This window comes from Ictalurus punctatus, chromosome 10, assembly GCF_001660625.3.
Source record: "Ictalurus punctatus breed USDA103 chromosome 10, Coco_2.0, whole genome shotgun sequence".
NCBI classification, from domain to species: domain Eukaryota; kingdom Metazoa; phylum Chordata; class Actinopteri; order Siluriformes; family Ictaluridae; genus Ictalurus; species Ictalurus punctatus.
This window is the reverse complement of record NC_030425.2, coordinates 3,208,031-3,228,493: the sequence shown is the minus strand read 5'-3', so window position 1 is coordinate 3,228,493 and position 20,463 is coordinate 3,208,031. Positions and strand designations below refer to the sequence as shown.

Here is a 20,463-nt window from a genome sequence, read left to right as displayed (position 1 = left end):
AATAAAAACAATAGAGCACAAACACTTTTATATAGAGACCAAATCAGTGGTCATTTGATTAGGCTGTTACACATCACATGAGGCTTTAGCACTGCTTTAACACTGTTCATGCTCCAGTAGAAACGGAGTAGGTTCAGCACTCGCAGCATCTGCAGACAATGTCAGACATCTTGTCCTATATAAAAAAGACCCTCCGTTCTCTCCATTTTCCATGGTTCAGTCCCTCCCTTTTTCTGTATTGGCATGAGGAGAGAAAGGAAGTGAGACAGACATAGGTGGGGGGTTGCAACTCTAAAATGGTCACGTGGAATCCTCCTCTAAGTACATGATTATGTCAGAGGGACACCATCAATGCATTCACAGCAGACTGGAGCAGCAGACCCCCTCCCACTCACATGCATGCGGGTGCATTTTACCATCACACAGAGCTAGCAGTGGAACGGAAGACAGAGAAGACTCTTGCTCTTTTTTCACCATTCTTGTGTATAATGTTTCTCCATGGGGGCAAAGAGTGTGTCCTTTGTTGCTATTTGCCTGTCTTTTAATGTGATGGACTAGCTATTGCTCTCCTTGCAAGCCTCAGCTGGACTCCCCTTCAATCCTTTGCAGGTACGTGTAATGGAAATTGAAGCCATTGTTGGCCCATTTCTCTTACAACTCCATTTAATCTTGGAGAAAATCTCTGGCATGGAAATGCAGCGCTAATAAATCATTGTGGGAGACAGAGCAACAAGAAAGCAGTTCAGCAGTCTGAGAAAATGACAGATAGACTCTGACAGATGGGAGTACGGATTTGCATCAAGAATGCAATATGGAAAACAAAGAAATTTTTAGGGGGACATCAGGGAATTTCATCTTTGATTTTTGGAGGTTTTACAGGAAGCAATGACACGTACAGAGGATCACTGCACAGCCCCAGCATCTGTTATCTGGTATGTCTCACCCATGTCTATTTTTATTATATTGCTCATCGATATAATTCCTGACAATGATTCAAAGTGTGTGACAGTCTCACTGACATTTTTGTCTATAATAAATAAACACCTAGCAGTTAACATATATTAACATAACACATTAAACGTAGATCTGTAGCACTGTATTGTATATCTAGAGCAATTCTTAGCCTTAGCTTTTGGTTGGAGCTTAAGAGAATAACCCTGTGTAAACATCAATGTATAATCTCAGTGATTCACCACAAAAAAAAAGGAACCATGTGATCACTTGCATTTCAGTTCTAGCAGATAATGTGCTACATGAGATTAAGGATTCCAGATCAGGTAATCGTTTGAGCACTGGATTGTGAAATCTCCTCCGCTATTCCTCAAAGGATTGATACAAAACACTGGCCACCACCCAATGCTCGCTGCTTTCCTTCTAGAAGCCCATAATGTAAAGGAAAAAAGAATCAGATCAGTTATCTGCTGGCTTGGCTTATAATGAGCATTCATCTTTATTCATCATGTTCCCTCAACTATTACATCTGGCAATTAAAAAAGAGGAATGACAGAAAAACGACTATATGAATACATAAAAAATGCCACAGTCATACATCATATTACATTCACAACTGGGGCAACAATATTATTCATTAAATATAACAATGTAACAATTGTGACATGATGTATTGTACAGTATGTCGTACATATAACAACAACAAAACAGGTTACACCGCCTGCAAAAATGCCATTTCAAATTATTTAAAAAACCATGATGATGAAGAAAATAACATTAATAAAATAATAATAATAATAATAATAATAATAATAATAATAATTATTATTATTATTATTATTATTATTATTATTATTATTATTATTATTATTATTATTATATTTTTGTATGAACATTGTTTCATCTGGGTTAGCCAATCACAAGGAGCATCATTCCTAGCTGAAGTTTGTTTGGATTGGTTAGGGAAAAAAGGAATCCCAAATTTCCACTTCCCCTATTGAAGCATTGAGCATTAATACACACTATGAGAGCTATATAGAGTTATAAGAGCTCAAAGATCAATTCAGTGGTCAACTCACATGTGTAATGTAAAGTAATGCAATGGTTTTCCTAACTATTATCACAGATTATATGGCAGAATATGCTATGGGAAGCGCTGTAAAGGAAAAGTTATAAAAACAAAAAAGCCTGAAAAAAGAGTTTCTTAAGTTATGATGACGAGGACGATGATGATGATGATGATGATGATGATGATGATGATGATGATGATTGTTGTTGTTGTTGTTGTTGTTATTGTTGATGCTGTTGTTGTTGTTGTATTGGGGTTACTTATTGTTAAGTTTGTGTTTACTAATAACATAAAACTGCACATGGACCATGAATCTCGGTGTCTCTAATCACCCACCGTGTGGCAGCGGTGCAGTGCATAAAATCATGCAGATACAGGCCAGCAGCGTCGAGCAATGTTCACGTCAACCAATAGAATGGGGTAAAAAGTAATTTCAGCGATTTTGCGCGTGGCATAATTGTTGGTGGCAGACGGGCTGGTTTGAGTATTTCAATAACTGCTGATCTCCTGGGATTTTCGTGCACAACAGCCTCTAGAGTTTTTTTTTTTTTTTTCAGAATGGTGAAATAAAGAAAAGACATACACTGAATAGCTGTTCTGTGGATAGAAATGCCTTGTTAATTGGAGGGGAGAATGAGAATGGCCAGACTGGTTCGAGCTGACAGAAAGGCTACAGTAACTCAGATAACCACTTTGTACACTTGTGGTAAGCAGAAAAGCATGTCAGAATGAACAACACATCAAACCTTGAGGTGGATGAGCTACAACAGAAGAAGACCATGTCAGATTCCACTTCTGTCAGCTAAAAACAGAACTCTGAGGTTACAGTTGGCACAGGCTGACCAAAACTGGACAGCTGAAGACAGGAAAAACATAGCCTGGTCTGACGAATCTCGATTTCTGCTGAGGCTCACAGATGGTAGGGTCAGAATTTGGCACAAACAGCATGAATCCATGGACAGAAGCTGTCTTATGTCAACAGTCCAGGCTGATGGAGGCAGTGTGATGTTGTAGGCAATGTTTTTTTGGTATACTTTGGGCCTGTTAATACCAATCAGTCATCCTTGAATGCCCCATGTGCATCCCTTCATGACCACAATTTACTCATCTTCTAATGGCTTCTTCCTGCAGGATAATGCACCATGTCACAAAGTAACAGTAATCTCAAACCGGTTTCATGAAAATGATAATGAATTCAGTTTTTTTTTTCAGTATCCGTCCCAGTTACAGGCTCTGAAGCCAATAGAACACCTTTGGGATGTGGTAGAACTGGGGATTCACAGCATGGAAGTGCACCTGAAATTATGCAATCATGTCAACATGGACCAGAATTTCAAAAGGAATGTTTCCAACATCTTGTGGAATCCATGCTGCAAAAAACTGATGCTGTTTTGATAGCAAAGGGAGGCCCTAGCCAGTATTAGTATAGTGTTCCTAATAAAGTACTCAGTGAGTGTACATCCACTGTGACCTGATCACTGGTTACTGAAAATGACTTTAAGAATGAATTGATTATCAAGTAATAAGCTATTAGAACTTTTGACAGTTCAACTGAAAGTTCAAAGAAGGCCTATGTGTTTTCACAAAATCATTTTAATTATTAAGTGACATTGCTCTAGCTGATTAAGTTTGATGCCAGCATAGCGATGGGACATGCTCTAGGCTAATATAAGCTAGCATAAAGGGTTCACTAAATGATTCATGTGTTATAAGAATGTTCCCAAATTGTAGTAGAATTAGGTAGACGTAGGTGGTTTCAAAGAGAGAGGGTTTAAAATTCCCAAAGTTAACCTTTAAGATTAAATTTAATTTAAATTTATTCACACACACACCTACTAATACACAGTGAAATAAACAAACTAGGACAAATCCCCAGGAGCAATAAACAGAAGCCAGCTGTACCAGCTGAAAGTAACTTCTATCATAGCCTAATTTGAATGTAAATGGCCCCTATATTCAAGATTTGAGATTTTTATTTGCGGTTGCGGTTTTTTGTTCTTATTTTAAAAAATATGCTGCTTGTTAGGAAAATCTGATAAGTGACTTCATTTTTTTTTTTTTTTACATTTATGGTTGCTATTTTCCCCAATGCACTGACTGTCTGCTCACAGCCTCAGAATAATATCAGTGCTGTAGGGTATTTTGCCCTCCCAAATTATTACAGGTTATAACAAAAAACAAACAAACAAGCTTAACATACTCATATACTAAGAGTAGTTATGGTTGTAATGTAATTTCCTTTTATATCTCTCCAATCATATTCTGCTCGCAGATAATCAGAGATGAGTGGATAGTGCCTGTCCTCCATATAAATTTTGTTGCCGTTTGATGATTTTTTATTAAATAAATATATATATTTTTTTGCTTTTAAAACTGCAATTGGTTTCTGTTTAATATGTTGCAGGCTCATTTATTGAGTCTGTTTACGTTGAAGCCGTAACAGGATATAATATTGGGCTTGTTTTGGGCTTGTTTTTGAAGCTTATTTGTCTTGTGTGAGTTGGGACACTGAACATTGAGACATTGTTGCGAAACTTAAATGTCTATGCACACGTCATTTAATCAGTGGCGTAGGTTTGGTCTCAATATTGGTAGGGACAAACCCCAAGCAATCAATTGGTTTATTAAAATATAAAATCTATATTTACATTAAGATCTGTATTTACATTTAAATACAAATTATACAAAGCAACAGATCAAAGACAAATAGATAAAAGATAGTAAACTATGAAATTACTTGTTGAAGGAAAAGAGAAAAAAAAAATGTTTTGCATCCAACATCAACATTCTTCATGATTGTCCTTGGTGTCTATTTAAACAATCCAAACAGATGCCTATGTCGGTCACTGACAGATACAAACTGTTGGTAAATATCTTTAAGATCTACTTGGTCAAGGGTGTTTTGATGTACATGGCATACAGCTTGGTGGAAACTAAAGCTACCTGTGGCATTCTTCCAATTATTGAAACCCTTTGTGCAGAAGGCAGGGTCATTTTTTTGGACTGTAGTGATGCCATGAATACTGACTGTACCAGTTCACCTGAAACCGTAAAATCTTGTTTGGAAGCTGCACTTCGATGAATTTTGGATCAGGCTGGTATGGCTTACTCCCCATGTCCATGACACTGCTACACTGACTTGCTTCAGAATCATCCTCACTCACACTGACTGTCTCCTAAAGAGAAAACTAAACTTAACCTGGTCTGTATCAACATTTGCAAATTATTCTTTTGCATCCTGTGTAACATCCTGCATAACTTGCAACTGAGTTAACATTAAAACAGGCAGACTATGGTACTTACAATAAATATAAATTGGTCATTTACAATTAATCCATAATACCATATGAACAGTTCATTTGCAAAAACAGATATCCACCATTTATTTCATTTTCATAAATCATTTTATAAACTGTGCATTCCAGGTAATACAAATCAAGCTGCAATTGGGTTGTTTCGATTACATTTATTTTCACTTAATTAAAACAACCCAACTGCAGTTTGATTGATATTACCTGGATGTGCAATAAAAAACATGATTTTTAAATATTCATAAGAATGGAGATATCTGTTTTTGCAAATGAACTCTTCATATAGGCCTAGGTTTAATCGCAGTATCATTTTAAGACCTCACCTGAAGCTCTGGAGGTCCAGCTGCTTCTCCCTCAACCTGCCCTACGGCATCTTTAGGCCTACATGATTTCTGAGTTTCCTATGTGTAATAAAATTATGCATTGATGAAGATACATAAACATATAGTTAAACTCTGGATCCCATTTATTTTTGAGGGAAATGTTAATATTGAGTGAATAGGATCTTATGTTGTTTTGATGTAAGATTTTTTTTTCAAAACAAACTCATGACCAATATGTTAACTTTCAATGGTTATACTGTATATTTGCTGAACATCCTAAAGACTCACTTTATTGCTGATGCCTCCCTACAATTCCATAATATAATTCACAATTAGGACCTCACCTGAAACCCTGAAGACACAGCTGTTTCATCCTGCTCTACTTCAGCCTGCTGCTGCATTTCCTGCATACAAACTAATTCATTAAATGATGACATTTCCATGGGATTTCTAGACTAAAATTCAACTCAACATAATTTCCTATATGCACCTATTTTATGTTCTAGCTAGCAACCTGACTGCTAGCCTGCAGATGACAGAAGCCAGGGTTAGCTTGCTAGTTAATGCTAGCTAACACGGTTACTTACGCTTTGGGTGGGGAAAAAGCTCCTGATGGGGAAAAAGCTCCTGATGTCTCGTCGTTTTTTTGGTGGCATTGAATATGGGAGGCTAACATTGCTATGATTTAATTTTTTTGCAAATAGTGAATAAATGATTCCTTAGAAGTTACTCTCCTAATCTGTTCAGCAATAATGTTATCAAAAAGGCCTACTGTCTGAGGAAATTGCAATTGTTATGCTCCAACAATCTATCTGTGCTACCATGGAATGCTAGGTCTTGCATGCCCATTACTCTGTTCTCACCAAATTCACCAAACTTTGCAACACTTCTTGCCAATGTTTTAGCTAATATTTTAAGCTCATTTTGTGCACCTACAGTATTTTGGGAGGTCAACCTTGTGAAGTCAAACTCTTTCCATTTATGACCAGAGTCAAAGAACACAGAGGACTCAGAGGGAGATGACTGGGGTGCATTTTATTTTTATTTTTGTCTGTGCCCCTTCACGGGGAAAAAAGCAAACCACCAAAATAATAATAAATATAGCTGCAAGCAGCTATGGTGGAATCCTCCTCAAGATTGTGGACCATTTCAAAATTTACCTGGTAGAGAAATGTATCCCACAGATACAACATTTCAATGCATTTGGATCAATGCCATATTTTAAGTTAATTTTTGTAGTCTTCCACAAATGATCATTGTAGAGAAAATTCAGGAGTCAATGAGGATTGTGGAGAATTACTTCATGCTGATACAATGCTACTTTAACACTATTTTGAATTTATTTCTGCTGCTATTAACATTAATTATTAACAAACATTAATTTGAATTGTAAACTTAATTTGAAAGAGTACTTTGGCTCAATCCAAGACAAACAGTGCCATCTAATGGACGATAAAGATATTGTTAAACATAATATAACAGATATTATCAAAGACACATGGTAACATACTGTAGTGTCCTCTTTGTGTGTGGCACAGATCAAGTAAATAGGTTAATGTTCCATTGATTTATGGACACAAGAACAACAGTGCAACAGTGTAAATTCACCAATAGGTAAATAGTTTGGGCAATTTTTATTTGATTTCTTATTGCTTATCACCCAATAGAAAGACATGTATCTCACACATTTGTACCACAGTTCAAGTCAATTGAAACTATGGTTCATGAGGTGAAGATTTTTGTAGTTTTGGACAAATTTTCTATGTACTGGAAAATCTGTCATGGCGGACTTTATGGGTCCCAATAGCTTTTTTGGTCCCCATGTGAAATAAGGCATATATACCAATTTTCAGATATTTTAGCCTTATGGGGCAGAGGGAAAATCAACTAGACTTTGCTGTTGCACCACGTATGGGCTCATGTGGGCCATTTACTTGTGGCCTGTAGTATCAATGTGCCAAATTTCAAAACTTTTTACCATTCAGCACTTTAGGGAGATAAAGAGAATAATAATAATAATAATAATAATAATAATAATAATAATAATAATAATAATAATAATAACAATATTTATTTATTATTCCTCCAGAGGAATCCTAATAAATAAAGCAGCGATTAACAATTAGTGATTAAAGGCACAACAAGCACAATGTGGAGCTCAAAGATCATGAAGAGGAGAAATAGAATGTACATGAATGAATAAAAGATAGATTCAGAAGCACAGCTGAGAATAAGATTGAACAGGAAATTAACAGAACAGAGGCATTTATTTACATGCCAAGAGTTTGAATGGTTAGTGCAATGCTGAGCCACAAAAGAAAGGAATCCAAATGACAGAACATTACAGATGTGTTTAACTTGCACCAACCAGGAATCAAACCCAGAACCTTTAGAATTGGTGCTTATCACAGTGCACTACACAGATGACACATGTTTACTTTGATGTTGAGGAGAGCATCCAAGTTAAAAATGCACACAAAAAAGCATTGGTTAGAATGTTAACAGATACTGGATCATAATTTTTGTTCAGTCATTTTTGTCCATCTCTGTCCACTGATCATCTGAGCCAATTTTGTTAAGAATTAGACAAAATGTGAACAAGGAGTAATGAAAAAACTGATACTGTACATTTCAAAATGTTGACTATTGTAATGGGTGGAGTCTTAATGTAAGATATTTATTGTAATCATCATGAGGAGACTAATCTGATGAATTAAATTTATTTTCTTTGAGACAAAGTGTTCAACACTAGCCATTTGAATGTGAATTTTTGAACTATTGGTGATGCTACACAGTTGGTTCTAGAGACCCTGTAATTGGTGCAGATACTACCCATGGTTATATCTATGAGTGTGCCAAATTTCATCATTTTCCTATTTACGTTTCATAGGGCTGTCATAGACTCCCTGTGGGGAAGAAAAAGAATAATAATAAGATCAATCATGGGCAACTCCTCTCACCCCCTGTATAAGACATTGGGGTCCCTGAGCATCTCCTTCAGCAGCAGACCTCTGCACCCTAGGTGTAAGTAGGAGCTCTACCGCAGGTCCTTCATCCCTACAGCAGTCAGACTCTACTGTGAACTGTGTAATATTCCGTTTGTCTCTTATCAATACAAACATAATGTAGCATAGCTAGCTGGGTTTTTTTTTTTTTTTTTTTTTTTTTTTTGCAACATCAGCCAACACATACATAAAATTCTGCACTATGTATATCTATTTGTTGCTCACATACTTCTGTGGACTGTGCAATATTTCATTTGTCACTTATCTGTATATAAATGAGGTGTTATATATATTCATATTCTTATTCATCTGTATATACATTGAGGTTTTCATAGTGTACATATTACCATTATTATTTCTTTTACTACTATTATTCTTATTTTTCTATACCTATTTTATATATATATATATATATATATATATATATATATATATATATATATATATATTAGACATTTTTTTCTATTCAATTCCTATTTAATGCGTATTCTTTCTTATCTGTTGTTCGTATAATTGAGCTGCTGTAATGAGGGAATTTCCCCAGTGTGGGCTCAATAAAGTTTTATCTTACTTATTTTGGAGAGTTGCTCCTTCAATATTCTGCTCTTGTTGTACATACAGCCAGAAATTTTACTCATTTCGACATGCTGGAGATGCATTATTTTTATTTGTTATTGTGAAGATTTTCTCACCCAAATTGGTACCAGTAGGCTACAATAGACTCAGGAGGTAAGTGACAAGGGAGGTATGAGCAATGATTAACACATTTCTCAGCCATCTGGTGTGCTTCTAGAGTGCATTTACAGAGCGCTTGGTGAAATCTTGTACTCTGCCACCAAGTTCAAGGTGGCAGAATAGCTTTGTTATTGTTGAGTAAAGTTTATTTTAAAAAGGTTTTGGTACATCTTGCCACCCTTGCTCAAGTGCACCTGTTCTAGGCAATTCTGTTGTTTGCCTAAATGGTTGCACTGGACATAGTTAGGATCGGTGCTGGCCAGGATGGATCTTGGTGATAGAACAGAGAAATGCTGATAACTGCTGTTTACAAAACCAAAGGTTACAAAACCATCTCTAAAGACTTTGGACTCCACCAGCCCACAGTCAGACTGATTGTGCACAAATGGAGGAAATTCAAGACACTGTGCAAATAAAACTGAATTGAATTATATTGCTATTCATGGTTTTTGGTTCTGGATTGTCATTCTCATTTGTGATTTTGTCTTGAATAAAAATCCTTTTCAGCATCTGCTGACTGACATTGACATGATAATGCAGTACAGAACGCATATATTTTCAAAATGTGGAAAGTCTCCATATTCTGAGTAGCCTAAAGAATTTGCAGTCTAAAAGCTATCTGCATTTTGAAAATACCTGCATTAACATACCGTGTTACCACATGACTTGCAAGAAGATGAGACATGTTGGTTTTGAATTTGAAGCAATGAGGATAAATGCATAGCTCTCTCTGTGCATTAATTTTTAAACATGCTGCTTTCAGATTTCTTTTTAACAAGCCATGTAATCACTTCACTAATCAAGCTCAGTGGTTAAGTCATTGGGCTATTGATTGGAAAGTTATTAGTTCAACCCTAGCACTGTTGGGCCCTTGAGCAAGGCCCTCAAATCCTCAGATATATAAATGAAATAAAATTTAAGTTATTTTGGATAAGGGCATCTGCAATAAATATATGCAATAAATGTAAATGTAATAACTGTAATCACACCAGAAAGGGTAAAAAATCAAAGAACACCAGAGGATCTATGACAGAAACCACAGTGCTTCATGTTTGCTGAACTGTTTTTTTAAAATACATTTATTGGCTCTGTTACAGTATTTTCAAGTACTTAGTTCGGTCCACTAAAAATACAGGTCTGCATCTGGACCACAGCCTGCCAATTGACACTGCCTGATATAGTTATTTTGGTCAATAGCTTTTTTGGCAACAGCTTTTTTTTTTCTTTTTTGGCACAATACAGCCCCATATCCAATATACAGGGTTTTCCTAAACCTCAATATAGATACTTCTTTGTTCATGCAGTTCACTTAATTGTTTCTAATGACTTTTGTAGGTTTATATTTGTCAAGACATTTTTGTTTGTTTGATGCTAAATAATAATATTTTTATTAATAATATTTCTATTATTTCTTAATATTATCAGTATTATTTAACATTTAAAAAGAACAATAAACGTAAAGACCACAGTAACAAAATCCCCTCAATTTTTAACACTACCTATGTATGTAATAGCCCAGCCTAGGGCTGTGTCAATGGCTAGGCTGTACTCTAGTCCTTCCTCTGCACCGGGTTGACCTCGTCTTGTCAACCTAGCCCCGCTCTTGAGTTTTCATATTTCTTCTCTTGAGAAAAAAGCTCTTTGGCTAGCTCTTTGTAGCAAGCAGTCAGGGGTTTCTCACCTGATGCTCCTAGGTTTACAATTAAGAGTCAGAAACATCAGAGTGTTTCTTTTGCTCTTTTCTGAAGCCAGACTCATCCTTTCTCCATTCGGAAAGAATTGCTTACATTGGTTAAGCAGATATGGATGAAAAGGGTTGTATACCATGATGCAGTTTGTCATATAAAATACTTTTTGCTATAATTGCTATAAGATTTATCTTTTTATTTACAAATGTATATATCTTTATATAATATTTTACATATACGGTATCTCACAAAAGTGAGTACACCCCTCACATTTTTGTAAATATTTGATTATAACTTTTCATGTGACAACACTGAAGAAATGACACTTTAATACAAAGTAAAGTAGTGAGTGTACAGCTTGTGTAACAGTGTAAATCTGCTGTCCCCTCAAAATAACTCAACACACAGCTATTAATGTCTAAACCGCTGGCAACAAAAGTGAGAACACCCCTAAGTGAAAATGTCCAAATTGGGCCATTAGCCATTTTCCCTCCCCGGTGTCATGTGACTTGTTAGTGTTACAAGGTCTCAGGTGTGAATGGGGAGCAGGTGTGTTAAATTTGGTGTCATCACTCTCACACTCCCTCATACTGGTCACTGGATGTTCAACAAGGCACCTCATGGCAAAGAACTCTTTGAGAATCTGAAAAAAAAGAATTGTTGCTCTACATAAAGATGGCCTAGGCTATAAGAAGATTGCCAAGACCCTGACACTGAGCTGCAGCACGGTGGCCAAGACCATGCAGCGGTTTAACAGGACAGGTTCCACTCAGAACAGGCCTCGCCATGGTGGACCAAAGTTGAGTGCACGTGCTCAGCATCATATCCAGAAGTTGTGTTTTGGAAATAGACGTATGAGTACTGCTAGCATTGTTGCAGAGGTTGAAGGGGTTTGGGGTCAGCCGGTCAGTGTTCAGACCATACACCGCACACTACATCAAATTGGTCTGCATGGCTGTCGTCCCAGAAGGAAGCCTCTTCTAAAGATGATGCACAAGAAAGCCTGCAAACAGTTTGCTGAAGACAAGCAGACTAAGGACATGGATTACTGGAACCATGTCCTGTGGTCTAATGAGACCAAGATAAACTTATTTGGTTCAGATGGTGTCAAGCGTGTGTGGCGGCAACCAGTTGAGGAGTACAAAGACAATTGTCTTGCCTACAGTCAAGCATGGTGGTGGGAGTGTCATGGTCTGGGGCTGCATGAGTGCTGCCGGCACTGGGGAGCTACAGTTCATTGAGGGAACCATGAACGCCAACATGTACTGTGACATACTGAAGCAGAGCATGATCCCCTCCCTTACCGCAGGGCAGTATTCCAGCATGATAATGACCCGAAACACACCTCCAAGATGACCACTGCCTTGCTAAAGAAGCTGAGTGTGAGGGTGATGGACTAAACCCTATTAAGCATCTGTTGGGCATCCTCAAACGGAAGGTGGAGGAGCACAAGGTCTCTAACATCCACCAGCTCCGTGATGTCATCATGGAGGAGTGGAAGAGGACTCCAGAGACAACCTGTGAAACTCTGATGAACTCCATGCCCAAGAGGGTTAAGGCAGTGCTGGAAAATAATGATGCCACACAAAATATTGACACTTTGGGCCCAATTTGGACCAAAAGTGTGTACTCACTTTTGTTGCCAGCGGTTTAGACATTAATGGCTGTGTGTTGAGTTATTTTGAGAGGACAGCAAATTTACACTGTTACACAAGCTGTACACTCACTACTTCACATTTTAGCAAGGTGTCATATAATCAAATATTTACAAAAATGTGAGGGGTGTACTCACCTTTGTGAGATACTGTATACTGTATAAATATATTCTCATGTAGACTTTAATTTATTTAACATTTATTTGGCTATATGAATATTTCAGTGTGGATAAAACTATATTAAAAAAAATGCATGCAGAATTTCAGTAGAATTCAAAAGGAAACTGTTGGTCTCCTTTAGGGTTGCACAGTATACCGGTACTATGGTAGTATCGCAATACTAAAGCTTCAAAATACTGCCAATGCTACTGTGTCTTTTAAACTGTAGTATAAATACGATAGTACGGTATGTAATGTTGTGTGTGCAGCAGTTAATACTATTTTTGCGAAAAAGACATCCTACTGCAGAATACACAAAGGTTAGTGGCACTTCATCTACCCTAATTTTTTTTTACCTTCCTGTGTGCTACCAAGTGAGTTAACATTATGCTAACCTCTTTGTGTACCCATGCGTGTTACAAAATCCAGTATGTAAAATCCAATTTTCAGACTCCTTTAGCAATCTTTTTTTCCCCTCAGAAAAGCACCTAGTAACAAATCTAGCAACTTCTTGGGCAAACCTTAGCTACTTTCCATAGAAGAGAGTCGCTACTGCTCCCCAACGAGTGCGAGGTCCTGCTTTCCCATAGCAGGTACACCTCTCTCTGCAGCTACTCTGTTCAGTGAGTGGCAGCGCGAGGAGCACATTCATTCACTTCTAACTTTCTCTCTGAGTGATCATTTTACATACTGCAAAATCACAGCACAGCCCTTGTCTTTAACTTATGTCTATGGTGATTTTGTCAGAGGACATCATGGTTATAAATCAGGATTTTAGCAGTGCAGAGCAGCAGCTTGGAAATGGTTTGGAAATGACTGCTGGTTTTTCAATAGTCTTAATTCAGTCACTATTTTGTACTCGTTCCATTGTCTGACAACAGAAACAGAAAAATATGTAAACTAGAACAACTTTATTGGGAACTTGATTGTATTAAAATACAGAATGTGAGCACATAGAGTAGGAAATAAGCAAACAGATGTAAAGGGCTGACACTAAGCAAAATGCAAATAAGATGCGATGATGAATATGATAATGATTATGTTAATTAGTGCATGACTTCATCTAGCGACGTTTAATTTCCATTGAAAGTTGTTGGTTTTAACGTTCTGGGAAGTCTATTGCATAACCAGAAAACTGCAGCTACCTCACAAAGATTCCAGTTCATTCGCCATAGGCTAAAAGCTGCTACCTCCCAGAGGATTGATCCTGATCAGCATGACTCTGATGGAAAAAGAATGATGATGCAGCAGCTCTCTGGATGCTCCCCAGAACTTAAATATGCTAACCGCTTGACTTGGGAATGTTTGGGGCTGGCCACCCCTCCTCATTCAAGTGACATGCCCAGCTTTGGAGAGGATTGCAGTGCGGCAAATTCTTTTCTGTTCTCTCATGATATCCTCTCCAAGGTCTGTGAACAGAGACTGGAGACTGGCCAGTGCTCCAAAACCCCACTGACCAGAAAATCACATATATGATGGTATAATCCTTACCTCTATCCTGCAAGCCTATAAAGCAGTTCTTGCCTGTCCTCTCTGCATGTGCTAATCACATGAAGCATCAATGGGGAGACCTACCTGACAGGCCTCGCTGACCTGAATGTCAAAGTCATCCCAGCCCATGTCTTGAGTGATCCCCTATTGAAGCTTTAATAGGTAGACACATTAATCTCTTGTAAGGAGGCCTGCTAGATCACCCCAAGCCGGCCCTAACCATTAAAATAGACTGTTTCTTTACCTCATAAGTTTATCCTAATTTTCCCCGACTCAACTGCTCATGGACATACACTGTATTTATTTTCCCTGTGGTTCTGCCTTATTTGTAATTATAATCAAATGTTACTTAAGCTATCTCCTGCCTTTATGTGAGGTGACAAAAAGGAGATATACTATATAACACAATTTCAGCTAACTGACAGACCAACTACTACAGCCTACAGTTAGCAGGAATTTTAAGAAACTACATGATAGTCAGAGTGTAAGCAAGCAAAAAGCTCTCTATATATTACTTTCACATATCTTTTCATTATTTTGAAACAATCACATCAGTAGCCATAGATGATCAATTTATGTCACTAAAAATGGTCACATAATGTTAAAAAAAATAATCATATGCCTCAACTCCTCAACCTGCAGGTTTAACAGAGCCAGCAGGCCACTGAGGAAATATTTTTTGCCAGATCAAATTAAAATGTGAACCGATATAGCCAAAATTATGTGGACATTTGACCATCATACTCAAGTTTCCTTATTAAACGTCTCATTTCAAAAGTGGGTTGAATGGCGGCCATGACAGCTCTGTGCAGGGCACTTGAATTCGTTCACACAAATCTTGGCAAACCATGTCCTTATGGACCTCACTTTGTTAATTTTTCTCGCGTATTTTTCAGCTCACGTTCTGATCAACTAAAAGTTCAGCACAACCAAAGAAAAAATAACAGCCAGTCCAAAAACTAGTTAGCGGCCTCGACTGCATTATAATTAAAATTCAACTGTACTTCAATCAGAAACCTCGGTGTGGGTGCATGGTAGGGAGTGAACTATGTCGGCTCTCTGTCACTCTTGTGCCCATGCCATTACTGCAAGAATTATATAATATAATATACAAAGCACATATAAATAAACTGGTGGCAATCACACACAGGCGAGTAGCATCACGCATTACCTGCCAGTTCAAACTGCAGTGGCTATACGATTTTGAGATCCATCTTTTCACACTGAGGACAACAGAACTAAACAAAATAATAACAATTTACACCAATCATCCTGTTCAGAAGTTTATACCCCCCTGTCTCTTAATGTATCTTGTTGTCTTCTTGAGATTCCATTAATGTTGGCACCTTCTGTAATAGTTGTGTTAGACTCCCTCAGTTGTCATCAGTGTGAAACGATGGATCTAAAAATCATTTAGCCACTGTTGCAAAGGAGTCAAATATGCTGAAGATGCTAGAAAAACAAATAATGTGCAGGCTCTGGAGCATTTTTCTGAAGAAGAGTGTTGCAGTTTAATTGCAGGACAAACAAGGGTCTCATCATTGATCATCCAGGTAACAACACACAGTATTAAGAAGCAAGGATATATAAACTTCTGAACTGATTCATTTTTGTAAATTCAGTTATCGTGTCTTGTAGACTGTATGCATACATCTGTTATGTGAAATAGCTTATTCAGGGTAGTACTAAATAAAAAACAAAATGCATTTTTTTTTTATGATGATCACTCTTATTTTTTAAAATTGTCAACATTTTCAGATTCTGCAAAGGGTATGTAAATTTATGAGCACGACTTTAATGACATCTACCAAACAGGGAGGGGGGAAGGTTAACACATGCTTCCTCTGAGTAACATGAAGCCAGCCATGTTGATGAACTGCTGCTCATGCTGCATCACAGGGCAGTGTAATACAATCGGTAGAAATCTTCCCTCACATCTTCCACATACATGATAAAACAGATTAGACACAATTATCTAGTGTAGCTGTGATTGATAGGGAAAGAGTCTATGCCATTCCTCCCAACCAGATATCATGTACAATTTTGTTCTCTTGCTTCAAAGCCATGGATGGCTGTGGAACTGTCACGATTGGAAATCATGATCTCCCCAAAATAGCACTTTTCTGTTGCACAACTTGGAAACCAAGTCACAGCTTTTTAATTCAAAATACTTGTGACAACTGTCCAAAGCTGATGTAAACCATATGCCTTCTGGAATTAATGCAATTGCTTAAAACTTGTTTTGCCTGAAAATCTTTCATATGAGATTAAACAATTAATTAGCAGGAAACAGCATCAATATCAACAAATGACTACTGTGAAAAGTTGACTGAGGGTAATATCGGTCAATGAAGGCTTATCTTTTCGCTGTGTAAAAGAGATTAGTGATATGAGATGTGTTTAAGCCATATTAGTCCATATTTATTGATTTTGTGGTTCTTTCTTTTTCTTCTTAGAAAGCACAAGCACTGGTCTGAGAAAGCAAATTTCTACTGAGGTCTGATGAAGCATTGCTGTTATTGAAAAGATCTGGAGCAGTGTGTCCCAGAAATCCTCATCGGCAACATGTCATTCGTTCTCTAGCTCCGCCTGGGCTCCAAGCATACCCATCTGCCAAACGTCTACCGTCAGATAACCCTCAGGCTTCTCATAACACATGTTTAACCTCACTGAATAGCACCACCATACTTTTCAAAGCAGCACATATCTGTAACATGCAGTGGCGACGGCGACACTGCTGTTCAATCAAGATGACATGGAGTATCAAGCGGTCACTCTTCCGTATGCACATGATGGGCCTGCTTTTCCTGGCCTTACTGTTCACCATCTTTCTCAGCTGCAAAGACTGGCTACCCAGTCAACCAGGACTACGAGAAAATGCTGTGGCCTACACAATGCATGGCTTACATCCAGTAAAGGAACATGCTGAGGGCAACCAAAGCTCACTGCCAAGCCTCTGGAGGGAGTCACTTGTTCCTTCTAAGCCACCTATGAACTTTAGTTCTCACCAATCAGAGGTTGCAGTCCAAAGCATCTCAGGAATGGAAGTATCTCTCAGCACTAACAAAACAAATGGCAATACCTTGCACAGAGAAATGGGTGTGGGAGAGCAGCTGGCACCTAATCCATACCGGTATTTGCTGAATGAGCCCTACAAATGTCAAGACAGCAGCCCCTTTCTCATTCTGCTCATTGCAGTAGAGCCACAGGACGTGGAGGCCAGGAATGCCATCAGGCAAACATGGGGAAACGAGAGCATGTTCATGGGCGTGGGCTTTGTGCGTCTCTTTCTCATGGGTAGGAAAAGCAGTCCTGATGGCCAACTTCAGAGCAGCATTGTAGAAGAAAGCTTCCAGCATCACGATATCATACAGCAAGACTTCATGGACACCTACTACAATCTTACCATCAAGACACTGATGGGCATGAACTGGGTTGCCGAGTACTGTCCTCATACCAGGTATGTCATGAAGACTGATAGCGACATGTTTGTCAATACAGAGTATTTAATCCAAAAGCTGCTGAAGCCAGAGTTACCACCTCAGCACAACTACTTTACCGGCTACCTAATGCGAGGTTACGCACCAAATCGCAACAAAGACAGCAAGTGGTACATGCCTCCAGAGCTCTATTCCAGTGAGAGGTACCCTATCTTCTGTTCTGGTACAGGCTATGTGTTCTCTGGAGACATGGCAGGCAAGATATACCAGGCATCATTAAGTATACGTCGTCTGCATCTCGAGGACGTCTATGTTGGGATCTGTTTAGCAAAACTGCATATTGATCCTGTGCCACCACCAAATGAGTTTCTCTTCAACCACTGGAGAGTTTCCTACTCAAGCTGCAAATACAGTCACCTTATCACTTCCCACCAATTTCAGCCCAGTGAACTCATCAAGTACTGGAACCACTTGCAGAGCAACAAGCACAATGCTTGCATCAACATGGCAAAGGAGAAGAGTAGCAAATTACATCACAGGAGAATGGAATGGGAAAGGCTTCAGCGATGACCACAAGCATGACTCAGTGCAACAATATATTTTAAAGCATGTGTGAAACCAATCAGTACACTAATATAAGAAAGAGCACAGTTTCTGTCATAATGTAAAGTCAATTAAAACTATTTTTTAAATTTGATAGATGTTATGTATTGTAAATCTATGTAGCTATTTTTAAAAAGGGGTGGGAGGTAAATATATAGCATGCACAAAATTATCATAGGTGAGATCACCTTTTCAGGTGCCACAAAAAATTACAATGCAACAATTTCTCTCCAAATATTTATTAATATTTATTTCTATATTGAACAAGAAAACTTGAAACAAAAAATTATAGTCATAGATTTCTCTCTCTCTCTCTCTCTCTCTCTATATATATATATATATATATATATAGAGAGAGAGAGAGAGAGAGAGAGAGTGAGAGAGAGAGTTTTAGATAGAGTTAACACAGTGCAGGTTTTATTTTTATTTTTTACTGAAGCAAAAAAGTTAGCCAACACCTATGACCCATGTGAAAAACTAATTGCCCCCTTAAACTTAAAATCTGGTTGTGCCACCATTACCAGCAACAAGTGCACCCAAATGCTTCCAATAACTGGAGAGCAGTCTTTCACAGCACGGTGGTGGAATTTTGACCCACTCTTCTTTGGAGACCTGCTTTAGTTCATCCACATTGGAGGGTTTTTGAGCATGAACTGCCCGTTTAAGCTCCTGCTACAGCATCTCAAGTGGTTTAGGATTTTCTGGTAGAGCAGAATTTATTTTTCCCTCAATTATTGCGAGTTGTCCAGGCCCTGAAACAGCAAAGCATCCCCACACCATCACATTTCCACCACCATGCTTGACCGTAGGTATGATTTTCTTTTTGTGGAATTCTCTGTTTGGTTTACGCCAGATGGAACAGGACGCCTGTCTTCAAAACAGTTCCACATCGACTCATCAATCCACAGAACGTTCTCCTAAAAGGTTTGAGGATCATCAAGGTGTGTTTTGGCAAAATTCAGATGAGCCTTAATGTTCTACTGGGTTAGCAGTGGTTTTCACCTTGCCACTCTTCCAGGGATGCCAATTTTGTCCAGTTTCTTTCTGATAGCGGAGTCATGAACAGCTCCCTTTATTGGTGCAAGAGGGCTGTGGATAATGGCCCTCACTGTGGTTCTTTGGAGTCCCAGAACCTTTGAAAAGGCTTTGTAACCCTTCAGAGACTGATGTATTTCAATCACCTTCTTCTTTCATAATTTCTGGAATTTCTTTCAGCTTTGGCATAGTGGGTAAGACCTTTTAACTAACTTCATGTTGTTGAAAAGTTCTATTTAAGTGATGATTTGAGTGAACAGTGTTTGCAGTAATCAGGCCTGGTTGCGTCTAGTCCAGCTGAACCCCATTATGAATGCAGTTTCATAGATCTGGGGAATTAGTAACTATGGGGGCAAATACATTTTCACACAGGCCCAGCTGGTATTGGATAACTTTTTTGCTTCAATAAATAACATTATCATTTAAAAACTGTATTTTGTGTTTACTCAGGTTGCCTTTGTTTTATCTTAGATTTTGTTTAAATTTCAACAACAAAATACAAAAACAATTTAGTATGAGATATATATAAAAACAGAAGAATCAGGATACTGAAAAAAACACAGCACTGTGTATGTGTACACACACACACACACCACACACACACACACACACACACACACACACACACACACACACATATATATATATATATATATATATATATATATATATATATATATATATATATATATATATATATATATATACTATAATACACTATATAAATGCACTATGTACAGTATCTCACAAAAGTGAGTACACCCCTCACATTTTTGTAGATGTTTGATTATATCGTTTCATGTGACAACACTGAAGAAATGACACTTTGCTACAATGTAAAGTAGTGAGTGTACAGCTTGTGTAAGAGTGTAAATTTGCTGTCCCCTCAAAATAACTCAACACACAGCCATTAATGTCTAAACCGCTGGCAACAAAAGTGAGTACACCCCTAAGTGAAAATGTTCAAATTGGGCCCAAAGTGTCAATATTTTATGTGG

The 20,463-nt window shown here is 37.9% G+C and overlaps 1 protein-coding gene across 3 annotated transcripts; it reads left to right on the top strand.

Moving 5' to 3' along the window:
* The first annotated feature begins 352 nt into the window (after positions 1-352).
* b3galt2 (UDP-Gal:betaGlcNAc beta 1,3-galactosyltransferase, polypeptide 2) lies at positions 353-20,079 on the top strand. Of its 3 annotated transcripts, none has more exons than XM_017477721.3 (2): positions 353-609; positions 16,844-20,079. In XM_017477721.3, the coding sequence occupies exon 2, from the start codon at positions 17,102-17,104 to the stop codon at positions 18,395-18,397; it is 1,296 nt and encodes a 431-aa protein (XP_017333210.1). In that variant the 5' UTR covers positions 353-609; positions 16,844-17,101; the 3' UTR covers positions 18,398-20,079. The 3 variants fall into 3 exon arrangements, with proteins under 3 accessions (XP_017333210.1, XP_017333209.1, XP_053539139.1); XM_017477720.3 differs by having other exon boundaries at positions 353-932; XM_053683164.1 differs by lacking the exon at positions 353-609 and adding an exon at positions 9,265-9,388.
* Positions 20,080-20,463: the final 384 nt, after the last annotated feature.

Coding starts and splice junctions, on each gene's coding strand:
- b3galt2 (XM_017477721.3), top strand. CDS start 17,102: ATGCAGTGGCGACGGCGACACTGCTGTTCAATCAAGATGACATGGAGT.